This window comes from Hyaena hyaena, unplaced genomic scaffold (assembly GCF_003009895.1).
Source record: "Hyaena hyaena isolate Hyena2069 unplaced genomic scaffold, ASM300989v1 scaffold_212, whole genome shotgun sequence".
Classification (NCBI taxonomy): Eukaryota; Metazoa; Chordata; class Mammalia; order Carnivora; family Hyaenidae; genus Hyaena; species Hyaena hyaena.
Window position 1 is genome coordinate 1650971 of NW_024080845.1, and position 18154 is coordinate 1669124.

General features: G+C 50.5%; 1 protein-coding gene across 4 annotated transcripts in view; it reads right to left on the reverse strand.

The window, feature by feature from the left end:
- Positions 1–18154, reverse strand: part of FAM107A (family with sequence similarity 107 member A) — a 53335-nt gene that overhangs the window by 8051 nt on the left and 27130 nt on the right. The window contains exon 2 of one of the 4 annotated variants that reach the window (XM_039242462.1): positions 15549–15612. In XM_039242462.1, coding sequence (XP_039098393.1) covers positions 15549–15612 — 64 coding nt within the window. Of the gene's footprint in view, positions 1–4877; positions 4995–5412; positions 5581–13534; positions 13620–15548; positions 15613–18154 lie in introns of those variants that run through there. The other 3 variants (XM_039242463.1, XM_039242464.1, XM_039242465.1) reach the window with 3 other exon arrangements.

Below are 18154 nucleotides of genomic sequence, written 5' to 3' on the forward strand. Positions count from 1 at the left end.
GGCAAGGAGAGGGCAGAATTAATCTGCTTAAGGTATCACCATTGACCCGGAATTCCCAAGTGGATAAACAGAAAAGCATTTGGGACTAATGAGAGGATTCAATAATGTGGCCAGATGCAAAGTAAGTACACAAAACCACGAGCTCCTACATAACAGGACTGGGCCGAGAGAAAGGACACAATAAAAGTATTCATTCTGCAATATGTGTTGAGTTCCTCCAGTATTCCAAGTATGGTGAAGACACTGGACTCACAGAGGTGAACTAAGCAAACATGGCTCCTGCTCTCCCAGAGCAGACATTCTATTAGGGAGGCACACAGGACACATGTACACAAACCAATAGAAATAAATGATTGCAAATTGCCAGGATCCCACTGACGGAAGCAGGGGACCGGGATAGAGACTAACGGGAAAACCCATCTTCAGCCAGGTGCACAGGGAGGGTCTCTCTGAGGAGGCGACATTTAAGATCTGAGGGTTGAGGAGAAGGAGGTGGGGGGGGGCGGCATTTGGGGCAGAGGGAGCAGCATGTGTGACTCATGTACCTTGAACAAGCTCGGTCTGTTCCGGGAACAAAAAAGCATAGTGTGTCTGGGGTGGTGTGAGTGAGTGACAGGGAGAGCGTTTGGTGTGAGGGTGGACGGGTGGGTTCAGCTCAGGGAAAGATCGCGTCTCATTCGATTCTTAAAAAGGTCATTCTCGCTGGTGTGTGTGTGGGGGGAACCGTCAGCAGGTTTTGGGAAATTTTTATCTGACTTTGGTTTCTTTCACTTCCAACAGGCATTCTCTGCCTTCCACTCCTGTTAAATTCCAGAGGAAAAACACCTTATTGGCGAGGCTGAGACTCTTCACCCCACAGGTCATCAGTCAGCCCCTGGCCAAGCCCCACCGCAAAAGCAGGTCCCGCTGAGGCTGAGTCTTGTTTAGAAGAGGGACCCTGCATATTATTACAGCCAGTTCTGCACACGGGTCTAACCAGTGACCAGCTCTGGCTCCAGGCTTTTTTTTTTTTTTTTTTTTTTTTAAAGCGAAACCAGCCTTTAGCTGTGGGGGATGGGGTCTTTCTGAGGCTAGAGTGCTGTGGTCGTTCCTCCAGGGGACCCTGGTTCTTCAGACCAGAAATGCAGGCTGGGAAAACCATTGCCTTTCCAGTTAGTGTGCCCGGCTCCAGAAATGACACGTGTGAGGTCTGCGGACACATGTGTGGGGCCTCCAGAGCTTAGAGAGCTGCCGAGACAGCCTGCCCGCCTTTTGGTGTCATTAAAAGAGGTTCCCCGTGTCCCCTGTAACAGCAGAGGCTGCTCCACAAAGCTCGGATGCCAGGCCAAGAACATACCGGCTGCCCTGGGGGTCAGGTGGGCCTCCGGGCTGCTCTGGCCAGGTCTCTCAGGCAGCTGGGGTGTCCTGAGAGATCAGAGACTCCCAGGAAAGTGGCCATGGGGTAGAGTGTTAGGTAGTCCCTGAAAAGACAAAGATGAATATCCAGAGGAAGAGCTGGCAGAGAAGAGGGACAGGCTAATGGAGAGGAAAGTTAAATGGCCAGTGATATCTTTCAGTGGTTGTCAGACACACGCAGAATGAAACTTAGGCGTATGGACACTGAAGCCTTACAGACCTGGGTTTGAATGTTGGCTCTGTCTCTTCTTAGTCTCGGGCAAGTTTATGTCTCCTCTGCAGCAGGAGTCCACAAACTAAGCCTTTGGACCAAATTCAACTGCTTTGGAATACAGCCATGCCCACTCGATACTTACTGTCTGTATGGCTGCTTTCTGCTACAACAGCAGAGTTGAGAAGGTGCAACAACTGCTCTTGTTTAGCACACTTCTCCTTGAGAGTGTTGCAGAATAAATGAGGGGATACATGCATGGTGCTTGGCAAGTGCCTAGCACAGAGTTGAGGACTCAGTAAGTGCTGCTTATCTGGGTAGCCAAATACAGCAAGGCAGGTTGTGCACTGCACAACTCTAGGGCCTCACTCTTGTAAATTAAACTATGAATGGAGCCCCGGGAATTCCACATCGTTAGCTGTTATCAACGATTACTAATAATAAATCCCAGTCCTAGTCTTTGATGGGGCTTTCGCATCCTCTTTAAAACCTGCACTGACTCAATCAGTGGCTCTTAACACTGGCTGCATATGGACATCACCAGAGGAAGTTATATATATATAAAGTTTATTTACTTATTTATTTTTAAATTCTTTTTTTTAATGTTTGTTTATTTCTGAGAGAGAGAGAGAGAGAGAGAGAGAGAGAGAGAGAGAGAGAGAGACAGTGTGAGCAGGGGAGGGTCAGAGAGAGAGAGAGAGAGAGAGAGAGATGGAATCTGAAACAGGGTCCAGGCTCTGAGCTAGCTGTCAGTACAGAGCCTGACGCCCGGCTCAAACCTACGAACCCATGAATCGTGAGATCATGACCTGAGCCAAAGTCAGATGCTTAGCTGACTGAGCCACCCAGGTGCCCCAAAGTTTATTTATTTTGAAAGAGAGAGGGAGAGAGAATCCAAGTAGGCTCCATGCTGTCAGCGCAGAGCCCAATGCAGGGCTCAGTCTCACAAATGGTGAGATTATGACTGAAGCCAAAATCAAGAGTCAGGTGCTTAATCAAGTGAGCCTCCCAGGCACCATCATTAGGGGAAGTTTTAAAGATACCAATGCCTGAGCTGCACCTCAGGGATTCTGATTTAATTGTCATGGGAGGCAGCTTGGCCTTTGGGAGTATAAAAAGCTCCCAAAGTGATTACAATCATCAACCAGCTTTGTAAACCATAGGGTGGGAAAAAAAAAATCAATGTTCGCTTTGACCGGAATGATTTCAGCTGACTGACCTGGGTATCATGGGTAGGTCTGGTTAAGGTCATAGTTCTTAGCAGCTGTGTGACCTTGTCATTAAACTTGAGGACCCTCCTCCTCTGTAAAATCACCATACTATGAAGACTGGCTGAGCTGGGCAGGGGAAGATGCACCCGGTAGGTGACAGTTAAATTGAGCATCTTGCATGGCTACAAGGTGGGCAAGTAATTCTCACTTACTCCGCAGACTATGGGGCTGACTTCATCTAATAGGTAATGGGCCAGGGGAGAGATTGGGAGCTTCCCCCTTGTTCTTCCCTAGCTCTGCTGATAACCCAAGAGGTCTCACCGCCTCCACCCAGGGCCCCTGCGGACACCAGCCCCAGGCCAGGCAAGGCTCAGCTGGGATCACTCACTACTTCCAGAGTGAGCTCAGCAGCGGCTGGGGCGTGCCAGGCCAATGTTAGGGTGGTGGCTTTGAAACCAAACAATGGCACTCACCCTGACCACGGAAGAGCAATGAGGAGAGATTGAAGGGAAGTGGCGGTGATGCAGGCTCAGTTCCCAGTTCAGCCTGAGACTTGCAGCACACTAAGCTGTTGAAGGCCTTCACGTCCCCTTCATCTGCCTCTCTGCTCTGCTGGTTCGGGTATTCTGTCTTTGATGGCATCAGTTATAACAAATGACACATCAGCCAAAGCAGCATGGTTAAGGCGAATGTTTTGGAGGAGACAGACTGGGCTTGAATCACAATGGTACCCCTTACTAGCTGTGTGACCTTGGGCAAACGCCTTTACCTCTCTGAGACTCTGTTCAGTGGGGATAATGGCAATACCTACTCGTGCGTGAAATGATGTAATGTACGTGACATGGTTAGCCCACGTCTGGCAGAGCGATACTCACAGAAGCCAAACCGTGGTTTTCCTTTCCTGAGGGGACCTGTGATCAGCAAACTTTTGGTGACGGCTCACTCACCTGCATCTCTGGGGACCTCATAATGGCCTTGGGAGGCAGCCAGTGGGACTGTGCTATTATTCCCGTTTCGTAGATGAGAGAAATGAGGCTGAGAGAGGCCAAGCCACTTGTCTCAAGATACACAGAATAAATGGAAAAGGTGGGACCTCCAGACTCCAAATTCAATGCCTTTTCTCTCATGCTATTGTCTTGTCCAGGTGCAAAGTGTCTTTCAGTTAACAAAGCAGGTTTACATCCCTTTTCCCTTTCTGGATACTCAAGAAACCCAAAGAAGAGGCAGTGTGAGCCCATTTTACAGATGAGAAAATGGAGGCCCGCTAACTGGAGAACTCCTAGCCCAAATGAAATACAAACTCACTGGGGGAGGCCCAGCCCGGGCCTAGCAGCTTTGAGCTTGTGCCAGAATGCACAGGCCTGTCTGCCCAGAGGCTGGTCTTCGTTTAGGAGGGGACCAGCGGGTGGCCTTCCCTCCCTGGGGTGTTGGTCAGTCTTCACTCCTCCGCCCTCCCCCCTGCACTCTTGTTCCTCATTACCGTTCAAGCTGTGGGTTCAGAACACGCCTGGGATCTTCTTGGTTCAACATTTCAAGAGGTGGAAGGGCAGAGGAGAAGAAAGGCTTTTTAAATAACCACTGGCGAAGGAGAAAGAGGCATTCAGTGAAAATGACAAGGCTGGCCACTGGATTTTCCAGCCCTTCTTGCTCTTTTCCTTCCCAATATTTCACCAGTCAGCAACTAAAGACCGGTGCTCATGGGAGCCACCTCCAGATCCACCAGAAGCCTGTGGCCAATGCCTAGAATCAGAGCTAGCTGTCCATTCGGATGCAGTCTCCCCACCCCATGGGAGAATGGCTCAAAGGTCCTAAACATTTTGCCTCGGGTCCACTGAGACCTCTTAGTTTGTGAGGAGAAGACGTGGGTGGGCGTTCAGGGTTTTGAGTCAATTCCATAGCAGAGTCTAGAGTTGGACGTGGACGGCCCTTAGCAAGGTTGGTGCAGCGGGCTGTACAAGGAACAGTGTCAGCAGAGCGGATATTCCTAGCCCGTCAGTGTGTGACGCCAGCCATTCCGCTTGGAATAGGCCTTCAGGGGAATGATCCCGGCAGGTACTTACCACCAGGGGAGCTACGAGCCACTCCGGATCCAAGCCACTGGAGACACGGGTACTCGGGTACTCGGGCTGCCTCACAGCAGGGGAAATCAGCCAGGTTTGGAAGCAGTTCCCAAAACTGATACACTGTAGCCCCTGACTTCTAGCGTCAGAAAAGCGATACACTGTAGCCCCCAGTTTCTAGCTAAGAGAGGTGACACACTGTAGCCCCTGATTTCCAGTAATCTCAGACTTGCCTCTTCCAAAGTGCTAAAGCCAAGTTCACCGGAAAGGCAGGCAGTCTGATGCCAAGACCCGTCTTCTCTCACCTGTGCCCTGCAGCACTCTGGCCTTTTGTCAATCAGTGGGTCAGTAAGGAGGAGGATTCAAACCGCTCTGCCGTGTGCTAACGGGCTTGGGTAGGGGACACAGGCCAGTACCCCGAGCTCAGCCGGCTCAGCTCCCCTGACATTCTGCTTCACAGCCCTCCTTCCCTTGCGCCTCCTCCCACACAACACCCAGCTCAACAGCCAGTGAAACAGAAGAGAGATGGTCTTACTTCTCAGTTGCGTCTTCGCGAAGGGAACTCGGGAGCAGTGTCACCGGGTCCCTCACTCCACTGGGAAGTCCCAGGCTAGCGCCGAGGGCCGCCTCTGAAGGGCGGTTCTTAAACCCCTGGGGATGGCAGGCGGCTGCAATGTGCCAACGCAATGAGAGAGGCAGCTTTGCATTCCTGTTTATTCTGGTATCAATAAAAAGGAACTGTTACTATAGTAACAGATATTTCACTTGGTGCCTGGCCACTTCCACAATGCAGAACACCGTGTCCAAGCCACACGCTGCAGAGGCACAAATAAATACCTATTTTGTCAGATTGCTGGGGAGTAAGGAACATGCCAAGCTTTGTCTGAGCTAGGCGGCTCTCAGAGAGGCACTTCCCTTGTTTCGCATGGGAGCGTCAGCAAGAGTGCATTCCAGCCCTTGGCCTTGGGGAGGGAGAGCCAAGCTTCCTGCTTCGGTGCCTGGATTCTTCAGGGGAGCGCTGGCTCGGAGGTGTGAAGGGGGGCGGGGGAGACCGGCACTGGGTCAGCTCTGGGCCATTCCCTGATGGGTCAGAATCTCCAGACACTCATGCACTCCGTACTCTGAGCTCCGTCTGAACCTCGGAGACGAGCAACAGGGCTACGTACGGTGCACGGTCGCGAGTGTGCGGATGACGGCCACTGATGAGCTCGGGGCCGAGCAGCCCCTTCTGCCAGCCCTGCTGGGCTCGGGCACCGGCCCCGTCGGAGGCCACTCAGTGAACCTCATTTATTTCTGTGTCTGTCAGATGTGGAGAATCGCCTGGTGGCTGGGAGATAAGGTAGCGAGATAACGTTAGTGAAACCATGCAGTCAGTGCTCAGCAGACGGCAAGGGACGTCTCCTGCGAGACGGCTGGGCCCTGTGTGGCCGGAGGGCAGGGCCCCAGCCGTGCTCCACAGATCTTGGCTCCGTGTGTGAACGTGGGAATGTTCTGCCCAGCTACAACACGTGCAGTTGCTCAAGGCCGCCCCTTGGTGCGTGTAGATAACGGAAACACTCTCCTGTTCGCTTGAACATTTGGAAATGTGCTCTAGTTTATCAGCGTCCTTAGTTTCCTAGTGAGGAAGCTGGCACCTGCCGGTTGAACTTGGCTGTCTTCCCACATTTACCTCCCGGGGAAGGGTCTTGGTTGGCTGGAAGGCCACAAGGCCCAGGACGTACATCCAGAACATCACGGACAGGAGCATTCAGAAGACAACCTGTCTCCTTTTCGGCCTATGAGCCGACATTTATTGAGTGCCTACTGTGTTTCTGGCACTGTTCCAAGTGCTGGAGCTATGGTGTGAATGATATCCTGGGGCTCGGGTAACCCGCATTCACGGGTGAGGGGAGCCAGACAAAAAATAAGGAGACAAACAAGAAACTTTGGCCTGTAATGAATGCCACGCTGAGAGTAACACTGGGTGAGATGAAAGGCAGGGGCTGGGCTGGGGGAGGGTGGACGCTGAGGCGGTGACCTTTTAGGGAGGCCGGGTACTGAGAAGGAGTCAGCAACGCTGACTAGTCCCGCTAGAGCATTCCAGGGAGTGAGAGGAGCCAGGGGAAAGGCCCCAGGGTGGGAATGAGTCTGATATGGTGGAGGAAGGCCTTCGGGGCTGGAGTGTTGGCATGAGGGGGAGGTGGGGCTTGGGGCTGAACAGAGGGGGGCAGGGGGCAGGCCGTGCCTGGCCCGGGAGCTTTGAGCAAGCCAGTCATCCTGGAGCCTCTTCAACTTAGAGGGTCACGAATTCTTGGGTGTAAAACAATTTTCTAGAAACATGTGTTCCTTTTTGTTCCTTCTTCCTAAATTCCGCTTCACTTGAAGTACTTTGAATGCAGCCTCCCCCGGCTTCCCATCCTGCTGTGGCTTAATTTCACTAAATTCTGATGCTGAAAGACTACCACTAAATTCTTGCCAGGCCACTCTTTGCTGCCACATGGTGTTCTGCTGTGCAAAAGACTCTTCTGGGCATTTCCCAGGGCCCACAGTGGTTCATCTGAGCCATTCCCTGTGCCCTCTGACAATGGGGAGACAGAAGGGGTCCTGGGGGGCTGCAGCCTCTGCTTACCCCTTGGAGAAGACAGAATCCCCTCATCCAGCTTACTCCAGAGGAGCAGGCTCTGAGAGTCCCTGTGCCAGTAATGACCTTCACCTCCACTTTGTATTCCCTTTATTGGAAGATTCTGATGGCAGCCTCAGAGCCGTGGAGAGCGAAGCAGGGCTGGGCAGGCATTGGCCGAGGATGGGCGCCATTTTCCCCATGCACTTGGGGTTTTTATGCATCTTCCAGTAAAGCTCTTCTCCCAACCCAGCCTGTGTAAAAACCCATCAGGCTCAGCCACCAGGCTGCCAGGCTGAGGGCTGGGGCCTCACCTTGTCCTTCTTAGTATTCCTGTCCCAGTACCAAGGTGCTCAATAACTATTGTTGACTCATAGATACCGAAGACATTGATACTCCTGAGCTTGTTGCAGTACCATCTTGCTGTGTGTGTGTGTGTGTGTGTGTGTGTGTGTGTGTGTGTGTGTGTTACTGTTTATGAGATCAGCAGCTACCATTTCTTTCCCAAGCTATACCCATCAGTAACGATGCTATACTCCATAACGGGATGCAGTCAATAGCATGTCTATTTATTGACTTAAAAAGATGTCTGCCACATGTTTGGTGAAAAATCAAACTGCAAAATCACATATAGTATGATTCTTCCTCTCCCCTCTTTTTTTCCAAGATAAAAAAGTTAGTATAGTACCTTTTAGTAGAGGACCAATCTGGAGGCATGTATCCTGAACTGTTAAAAGTGGTCAGTTCTAGATCAACGTATCTCCAATGTCATTACGAGCCATCATTTGTTAAATGAGTGTTAAAATGGAATTAAAATGGGCCGTGCTCCTGGATTGCTGTATTAGAACTTATGAGGGAGGGGCCCACTGAAATCTGGATTTTTAACATGCCCTTCAGGGGATTTGTTTATATCTGGGAGTTTGAGAGCCACCATTCTACAGCATAAAATTACAGTCCCTTCTTCTTAGTCACAAAATTTCTGTAGTATTTGTGGTTAACTTGGGGTGCATGGGTTAGGGTTAGGGTTAGGGTTAGGGCTCAGTTGGTTAAGCGTCTGACTCTTTGTTTTGGCTCAGGTTTGACCATGATCTTATGGTTTGACAGATGTGCTGACAGCACATAGCCTGCTTGGGATTCTCTCTCTCTCTCTCTCTCTCTCTGCTCCTTCTCTCTTGCCCTCTATCTCTCTCTCAAAATAAATAAAACTGAAGTTAAAAAAATAAAGACAAAACCAAACCAGGCATTGCATTTGTTATCAGAAAACAATATAGATTAAAAATATGAGAAAGAGCAATCTTTTCCAACCAACTACAGTTATAGTTCCCATCTGGTTCAATCAGGTCCATTGTGCATATTGGAAAACAGAGGCCTGGGAAGATGAGCCTTTTAGGAGTTTTCTCCAGGTAATGGCCGAATGCAGCCCCACTTGCTGCTTCCTGCCTTGGTTGGTAGAGTTTTTCCTGGAGCCCTTTCCATTCTCCCAAAAGGACTGACTCTGGAACGCCAGGGGCCTGGAGATCAGAATTCTTGCTCAGCCCCATGAGAACTGAAGGGGGACCCCAGAGGTTGAACACACCCCTCCCACACTCCCTTCTTGTCCCTTTGAAGTGTGTCTTGGGAACTTAGAGGAGCCAAAAGGAAGGGAGGTGGTGAAGACCTGGAGAGGCAGACAGGAGTGGGAGCTGGGGAATTTTCCTGCATCGGTAGTAGGCTGCGCCTGCAGCTGCGCTTGCATTAAAAAAAAAAGAAGAAACCTCCAAAAACATCTTTCCTTTCATTTTAGCTCCCCTTTCTCCAAGCTCACAGGCGCCCGGAGCAGCTTATCTGAGAGCACAAAACATCAGACAAGAAGTTCCCATGGCAACTCAAAACTTCCTCCTCGGCCCTGTATTCAGTCTGAATCTCCAAGGTCCCTTTTCAAAGCCTCAATGAGGTCTCTGAGAAGCCACCCACAAAACAACCTTAGGATCCAACCTCTTCCCATCCCCAACCCGCTCGGCTGAAAGGACACAGAGGGGGGAGAGACTGTATTGGCAGAAAACTTGTCATGGGATCTCTGGAGAGTTTATAAAAGGAATGAGAGTTGCCTTTACAACAAGCTTGAACCAGGAAGAATTTACCCAGTGGAAGGATTTCAAGTGTGCAAACAGGAAAGCATCAGGGAGTGGGGAAGAACTAAGTTTTGTTTCAGAAAGCTGGCTCTCCACCCAGCTGCGGTTAGGCATGGTGAGTCCGGTCTCTTAGCTGCAGAGGGGTCCTGGGGTGCCCCCATGGCCAGGACATTTTCACTCACTTGTAGCCAGATAACAGAGGGACAGCAGATCTAGGGATGGGAGAGGAGTGTGTGTGTGTGTGTGTGTGTGTGTGTGTGTGTGTGTGTGTGTAGAGGTCCCTGGGCAGACCATAGCTCATCAAGCCAAGCAAACTTCCATGATTGCTGGTTTGGGGTTGCCAGATGTAGCAAATAAAAATGCAGCATGCTCTGTGAGATCTGAATTTCAGATAAGCAACGGATAAGGTTTTAGTATAAGCATATCTGTACAATAGTTGGATTATACTTACACTGAAATACTATTCATTGTGTATCTGAGGTTCAGATGTAACTGGGTGCCCTGTATTTTATTTCACAACCCTGCCTGGTGGGCAGGGATGGAGGCTGCAGTGGCTGATGTCCACAGGCACCTAGAGTGGTGTCCCTCCCTCTGGCCATGATGCAGAGAGATGTCTCCCTCCCTGCCAGGAACCTGACCTGAACTCCAGGTAGGATGTAGGTAACAAACCTCAGGCGGACCTTTATGACACCACTGCAGAGCTTACCAGGCGTGGCCAAGCATGAGTGATTCCCCAAAGGGGCCTCTTCCAGCTCAGCGGTTAAGAGCATGGACTCTAGTGTCAGTCAGATACTATTCCTCGCTCCACTGCTGGACAGCTAGGTGACCTTCAACTCCTCATTTCCTCATCTCTGATATGGGGCAGACATTCTTGTGAGGAATAAAGGAGGGCATGGGATGCCCTTCACACTGACTGTTACAGAGTCTGGGCTCCAAAGCGCTATTTTGATAATCCATATAAAAGCAAAAAGGTTTTGGGTGCTTGGGTGGCTCAGTCAGTTAAGTGTCTCACTCTTGATTTCGGCTCAGGTCCTGATCTCACAGTTTGGTTCGTGAAATGGAGCCCCACGATGGGATTCTCTCTCTCTTGGGATTCTTGGGATTCCCTCTCTCCATGCCCCTCCCTCCCCTCAAAAGAAATAGACATTAAAAATTAATAAGAACAAAAAGATTTTAATCCACGTGAAAAAAGTGGGATTAAAGACTAGAGTTGGTAGGGGTGCCTGGGTGGCTCAGTCGGTTAAGTGCCCAACTTTGGTCCAGGTCATGATCTCACAGTTTGTAAGTTCGAGTTCCGCGTCAGGCTCTGTGCTGACTGTCAGCTCAGAGCCTGGAGCCTGCTTTGGATTATGTGTCTTCCTCTCTCTCTGCCCCACTCACCACCCCCCCCCCTCACACTCTGTCTCTTTCTCCCTAAAAATAAATAACCATAAAAAAAGAGAGGGGCGCCTGGGTGGCTCAGTTGGTTGGGGGTCCGACTTCGGCTCAGGTCATGATCTCACGATTCATGGGTTCAAGCCCCCCGTCGGGCTCTGTGCTGACTGCCAGGTCAGAGACTGGAGCCTGTTTCAGAGTCTGTATCTCCCTCTCTCTCTGACCCTCCCCTGTTCACGCTGTCCCTCTCTCTCTCTCTCTCTCTCTCAGAAATAAAGAAAACATTAAAAAAAATTTTAAAAAGACTAGAGTTGGTACGACTTCAGTGATATAAAACAATGTAAGACAAATACAACCACAAACGCACTATGCACAGCAAAGACTAGACAGAGATATCCCCAAATGTTACCAGTAGCTGCTTATGGTTAGTGGGATTGTGGATAAGCCTTCCCCTTCTTTATTCTCAATTTCCCAAGATCTTCATGGTGAACATGTATTACTTTAAGATTAAAAAATTATTTTAAGACAATTTGTGATGAAAAAAATCTCTAAAAGTGTTATGTTACTTGGTGCATGACTTGAGGCTACCGTAAAGGAAGATGGCAACCATGTTGGTTTGACTCTATGATTCCGTCCATGGGGACATCTAAAGGAGGGGAGTTCTTCTTGCCTCTTCACTAAATGGCCCAGCTGGATCCTCACCCTGACTCTTCTTACTTTTCCTTGTATGAGACAACCCGACTAATGCTTCTGTAGGCACATGGCCCTGGGTTTGAATCTCAGCTCCACCGTGATTGGCTGTGTGACTTCAGACAAGTTATATTATCTTCTGAGCCTTAGTTTCCTCAAGTTTAAAATAGGAGTTAATACGACTTACCTCCCTGAGAGGAGGGACATACCTGTTGTATTTATGAGTACATCCCTGTGCCTTGCGTAGAGCTAGTGCGTAAGACTGGTCAGTAAATATTGGTTGGAGGAATAAGTGAATCAAGTTGATGAGATGATAGATATATAGCATTTCACAAAGAGAATGGCCATAACAAGTGACCAACATCATTTGCCATCATTACTACTAGTGACAGGAGGTGTGCAAACTTTGGCCTAGATGGGCCATGTGTTTTCTACCCCATAGTGGGACAGAAAAGTTCTCTTAGCAGGACCATGGGCAAGCTGCTTAAGCTCTTTAAGCTCAGTCTCTTCATCTGTTAAATGGGGATGACAATTAGCAGTGACTTTACAGGGTTTATTTAAGAGGGAGTGAGCCAGCAGTGTTTAGCAGAAAATAAATGCTCCCTTCATGACACCCTAGTCCAAGGCCTCGCTCCCTCCCTGGCTTCAGGGGCAAGCATGTGGCCCCTGAGACAACTGTGATACGTCTGTGATTCTGAATAGGTTGCAGGTGAAAAATTCTGCCTTTGGAATGAGGCTAATGGCTGCGGCTCCAGGTTAGAGGGAACATAGGGTGGTCTTCAGATTAGGTAACCCCTCCTCATCTTTGTGAGAAGAGGGGAACTGGCTGGGAGCACTTAGGGGGAGTGCTCTGATTTGAAATCAGATTCATCTAATTATAGAGCTCCTTCCTTTCTGCCTGCCCCAGCTCAGCCAGATGTAAGGCTCTCTCCCCAGGAAGGCGCCACTACTCCTGAAGTCTGGGCCAGTTCTTGCTTTTGAACTTAAGAGCACCGTTGTTTCAGTGTTCCCAAGGGTAGCTCCGCGTGGGGATCTCCCGGGGGCAGAGCCAGGCCGAGTAGGAAGCGCAGCGGCTCCCAGAGCGGACTTCGTGCTGGGGCAGAAGCCACTACTGGGTGGGGGCGGATCCTAGCTGTCCCTTGAGCCCAAGTCCCTTGACACTTTCTATTCACATACCCCCAACTGGCGGGGACCGTGCTGGAGACCGATTTTCACCTTCCCTAAACCTCCTTCCAAGCACAGATCTGGAGGGAAACGCTCCAAACGCTCCCTGCAGGCATTGCTTTTCTTCTTTCTACATCTGTTTTTCTCCACATTATTTTCATAGTGACCGTATACCACGTTTGTTTCATTTTCCTAAATAAAAAAATCTCTTATCATCCCGGGTAGAAAAGTAACATGTGCGTATTGCAAATAAGTAAACAAACAGTAGAAAGAAAAAAAAAAAAACACCTTGTCATCCAACGCTGGTGGTTTTCCTTGAAAACCACCGTGTGTGTGTCCTGTGTTTCTTTGCACGCATATACGCGGAAAGCCGGTTTCTCGCCCTCCAGCCTACCCCCCGCTGGGCAGCACCCGCGGCTCCGCGTCTGTGCTTCCCCCCGCCCCGCGGCGGGCTCCCCGGGGCCCTTGCGCACGCCTCCGCGCGCCTTTGCGCGCCCGCTCGCACATAGGAACGAAGCAACGCTTCTGCGCGTAGGTTCCCAAAGGGAAGAGTGTGGGAGGGGAAGGAGAACGTAAGTTATCAAAAAGAATGAAAGAAGGGAGGGAAGCGGAGAAATGAAGAAGGACCGAGGCGCCCGGCGGCGGGCTGGCCAGGCTGGGCGCCCGGCCCTCCTGGCCGAGAGCACGAGGCGGGGGCCGGGGGCCCCGCGCGCACTTACCCGACCTGAGCAGCACGGCCCGGTAGAGCCCCGTGGCCTCGGCGGGGCCCCGCGCCCGCTCGCCCGGCCTCTGCGCCATCCGCCCGCGCGCCCGACTGCCGAGCGGCCGCCGCGGACCCGGAGCGGCCCGGGTGTCTCCGCGCCGGTGACGCGACCCGAGGCCCAGACCCTGCGGCGGATCGAGTTACCGCGGCGGCGGGAGCGCCCGGCGTGGAGGCGCCGCGGAGGGCGGGACAGGGCTCTGGGGCAAGGGCAGGCGTCCTGCGCGCGAGGCGCGGGTCCGGGTCGGGTGTGAGCACCCCTGGCCCCGGGGTCCCAGGGCCCGAGGAGATGCTGGTCTCCCACCCACTCTTCTCCATTTCCTTGGCCTCTGGCCTCCTGGAATCTTACGAGCAGGTGTGCGGTTCTGAAGTGGCATCCCTCGGATCGCGTCCTGGCGCCACCAGTTGATAACTGTGTGACCCCACGATGTAATTACCAAACCTCGCAGAGCCACAGTTTTCTCACCCGTAAAATGGGTATAACCACAGTACTTATCTCACAGGGTTGGAAGATATGAGATTAAACATCTACAGTATATGAATATATATATTATATATAACCTTAGAACAGCGGCTGGCAGAGAACAAACACTATATACTGATATTAAAAAAAAAAAAAAGTATCCTGGAGTGAGTGGCACTGAGAAGCAGGGGCTTTACTGGAGAAGGAAGGCTGTGGCAAGACTCTCCAAGATTGATTTTTCCCAGCTGGTACAATCCCTTTAACAGCCAGAGATGGGAGGCCCAACCAAAGTAGTCTAAATGGAGCAAAGTCAGCAGGCAGATTTGGGCGATATAAGAAACTGGCAATTTTCATTATCTCCTCTGTCAGGTGCTGTGCTAAGTTCGTTCTAAAATAAAAACTACTGTTTATTGTGTGCTTTAAGTCCTATTTCATTTTATCTTCACAACCCTATGAATTAAGGTCTGTTAGCCTTCCAATTTTATAGGTGAGGGAACTGAGGCTCAGAGAGGTTCAGTAACTTATCTGGGATCACACAGTGTGGAGCTGGGACACAAACCCAGGTATTCTGACCCAAGACATGGGCCACTCTGCTCTACTACCCCTCTGTTATCTCATTTACTCTTCACAAAAGTACTGAAGGCTAGGTGTTCTCTCCAGTTTAGAGATGAGGACATTGAGGCTCTGGAAGGGGAGGTGGCATGCTCTCACAGCTAGTTGGAGGAACCAAGACTCAATCCAGTTCTCTACCCACAAAACCGGTGCCCCTGAAATCTAAGGACCCCTGGGGCTGTCGAGGGTACCAGAGGGCCTCTGTTCAAAGCTGTGCCTGTGTGGGGATCTTGAGCTGGTTGTTGGAGCCTCTATCACATGGTACTGTCTCCCTGTGTCTCCGTGTCCTCTCCAGCCGGGTGCTCCCTAGGCCACTGCCAGCTAAGTGCTTTCTGGCCGGTGCTTTGCCACTTCCCAAGCCCAGCTCCTGCTGGGACTCAGAGATTTCTGTACTTCTCCACTCCTTAGTCACCACCCAGGGTCCCAAGGATCCAAGTGACACACTTTGATCTTTGGGGACATCACTGACTGGTCAGACTGATCGTGTGTCTCATCCACAACCAACCACCACGAGTGCCAGGCATGGTAACAGACATTTAGCACTGACTATTCCATATCCATGCTTTAGAGGATGAAATTATATACTTTCACCTCATTATTATTATTATTATTCATCTCATTTAGTCCACCCTTTAATCAAGTATGGTTATGCCCATTTTAGAGATAAGAAAAATGCGTCTCAAGTGACTTGCCCACAATCACATAAGTGGTTAGTAATGGAGCTGGAATTGGATCCCAGAGGATGACACAACTTTTGCTGCCGAGGGGAAACAAAGCCAGCTCTTGAACGAGGTGAGGGTTCAGGAAAATTGTGACTAAGTTATGTGCTTTCAAAGAGCATTCGAAAAGGATTAAGTCTGGTAGCGCCCCTGAGGAATTCTAGGTGGGTCTGACTTACCTGAGCCACTTAGTCTCTGCTTCTCATTTTCGTGATGAAATATGGCCTGAGGAGAGTATTCTTTCTGTGAACAAAAAGAATGTCGGTGGAGGTGAGGACCCTCTCTTCCCTGTCAGGGGAGGACTGAAGAGATATTCCTCATAGTGCTGCTGAGTTCCCTCAGGAGGGACTGATCAAGGTTGAAGTCCTCTCCAGAGAAACAAATTATGATAGCCCTTGGAGTATGTGTGTGAGTGTGTGCGTGTGCATGTGTGTGTCACACATGCACGTGTGCACATGTTGAGGGACATTCATAAGACATGCTCTTTAAAAAAATTGACTTTTTGAAGAACAGTTTTAGGCTTAGAGAAAAATTGCAAAGATAGTATAGAGAGTTCCTTACACCATGCATCCGGTCATTCTGTTAACATCTTACATGTATGTAGACGTACATGTATGTAGTGTGGCACATTTGTTACAATTATTGAGCTAATATCAATACGTTATTATTAATTGAAGTCCATGCCTTATTCAGATCTCCCTAGTTTTTACCTAATTCCTCTTTTCTGTTCCCGGATCCTATCGAAGACACCACGTTACATTGAATTGTCATGTCTCTTTAGGATCCTCTTGGCTGTAATAGTTTTTCAGACTTTCTTTGTTTTTTATGACCTTGACAGTTTTGAAGAGCACTGAGATCCATATTCTTTTATGTTGAAGTCTTATCCATGTTGTTGCCTCTACATGGATTACCTTCTCCCTGCCTTCCTGGGAAACCTTCAAGGGCCAATTCAGAAGGCTTCAGGGTCTGGTCCTCAAGGTCAGTTCTTAGACATCTTCTCTTCTCTCTCTAAACTCCCATGACTTTAAAAACAGCTCTTAGCCTAAGGTCCCCAAATGCATGTTTCCAAACCAGACTTTCACTCTGAGCTTAAACTTTGGCTAACAGGCTACCGGGCATGTCCACATGAAAGTCTAATAGGCCCTATTCACCATGGCCCACACAGAAGTATTGATCACTCCAGCCTCCAACAGGTTCCTCCCCTGTCTCCCCTCTTGTCAAGTGCCCCCCACTCTGGCTCTGTGGCTCAGGCAGGAGCCTGGGGGGCGGGGATCTGCTTTGCCCTGTCTCCCTGCAAGCCACAATCCTCAGATCACCAAGGCATGATGAACCCACCTCCTGGGGCCTCGTCAATCCATCCACTTCCGATGCCCCAACCCTACCGCGGGCACCACTGCCCTGTGCCGGAATGCGTGCAGTAGCTTCTCTTCTTTCACGCTGTTCTCCACATAGATTAGGGCAGGCTTTTAAAATGTAACTCAGACCCTACTCCTGCCCTACTGAAAACCCTTTGGTGCCTTCCCTTTGCATTTGGGAACAGGCCTTCTCCCAGCCTATACGGCCTCCACAACCCAGACCCTCCCTGCTACCCTCTCAGATCCCAGCAGTCTGTTCCTTCAAATGTTCACGGGCTTGTGGTGGTTCAGGTCCTGACGGACAAAGGTCCTGACCTTGTGGAGCTGGCCTTCTAGTGGGGGAGCTAGACAATAAGCATAACGAATAAGTAAAGTAGATAGTGTGTTGCAAGGTGAGGGATGCTGTGGGAAAGAGAAATGAGAGAGCGGGGAGAAGGCTAGTGGTAAGTGGGGGAGTATGTGGTAATAAGTGGCTGCCCGGAGGGTCTCACTGAGAAGGGGGGGTGTGAGCACAAACTTGCAGGAAGTGGGGGAGTTAGCCAGACAGATATTTTGGGCAAGAGAGTTGCAGACGGAGGGAACAGCTGGAGCCTGAGGCCGGAGTGTGCCAGAAGGATCAGGGAAGAGGAAGGCTGCCAGGGTGGCTGGAGGGGAGGGGACGCAGGGCAGTCACATGAGGGAAAGTCAGCAGAGAAGGGGGGCCACCTTCCTTCACACCTCACACTGCAGCCCCTGAGCTTTCTGCCTGGGTTCCCGAAAACCATGCTGTTCCTCACCCCCTGCTTCTGCACAAGCTGCTGCCTCCAGCCGTGTGCATTCCCCAGCTCTGCCGGGCTCCTCCTGCTAATCTGTTAAATCTCAGCTGAAATGCCACTTCCCCAAGGAGGCCTCCTCGATCATGTGCTCCGGCACCCCAGGCTTCACTTATGTGACTCTGCACCACTGAGTTATGATTGTCTGAGACCCACCTCCTCGACCAGACTGTACGGGACTTGAGGGGGGAGACCTGGTTCACAGCTGCCTCCCCAGGGCCTACTCCAGAGCTGGGCTTGGCTTGGATGTCAGATATTGACTTGTTGAAAGAACGAATGAAGTGAATGAGTGAATGAATGAGTGCATCCACACAGGGAGCTCTGGGCTGCATGGAGAAAGTGGGCCATCCCAGCGAGTAAGCCAGGGCATGAACCCAGGGAAGTCCCCCTGTGTCTGCTCAGGAATTATTCCGGGTGTACGGAGGGACCCGGGGTCCTGACATTTCCCCAGGGAGCTCCCGTTTTGAGCTCTGCCACCGAGGAGGGCATAGAAAAGGCAGGGCGTTTGGGATTTGGCCAAACCTCTTTTGCGGTTTTTAACAAAGGGATTAAGAAGACAAGTAACTTCATCTGTGGAAGAAGATTCCAGGACATAGAAAAAAGACCTTCTTCAGAGGG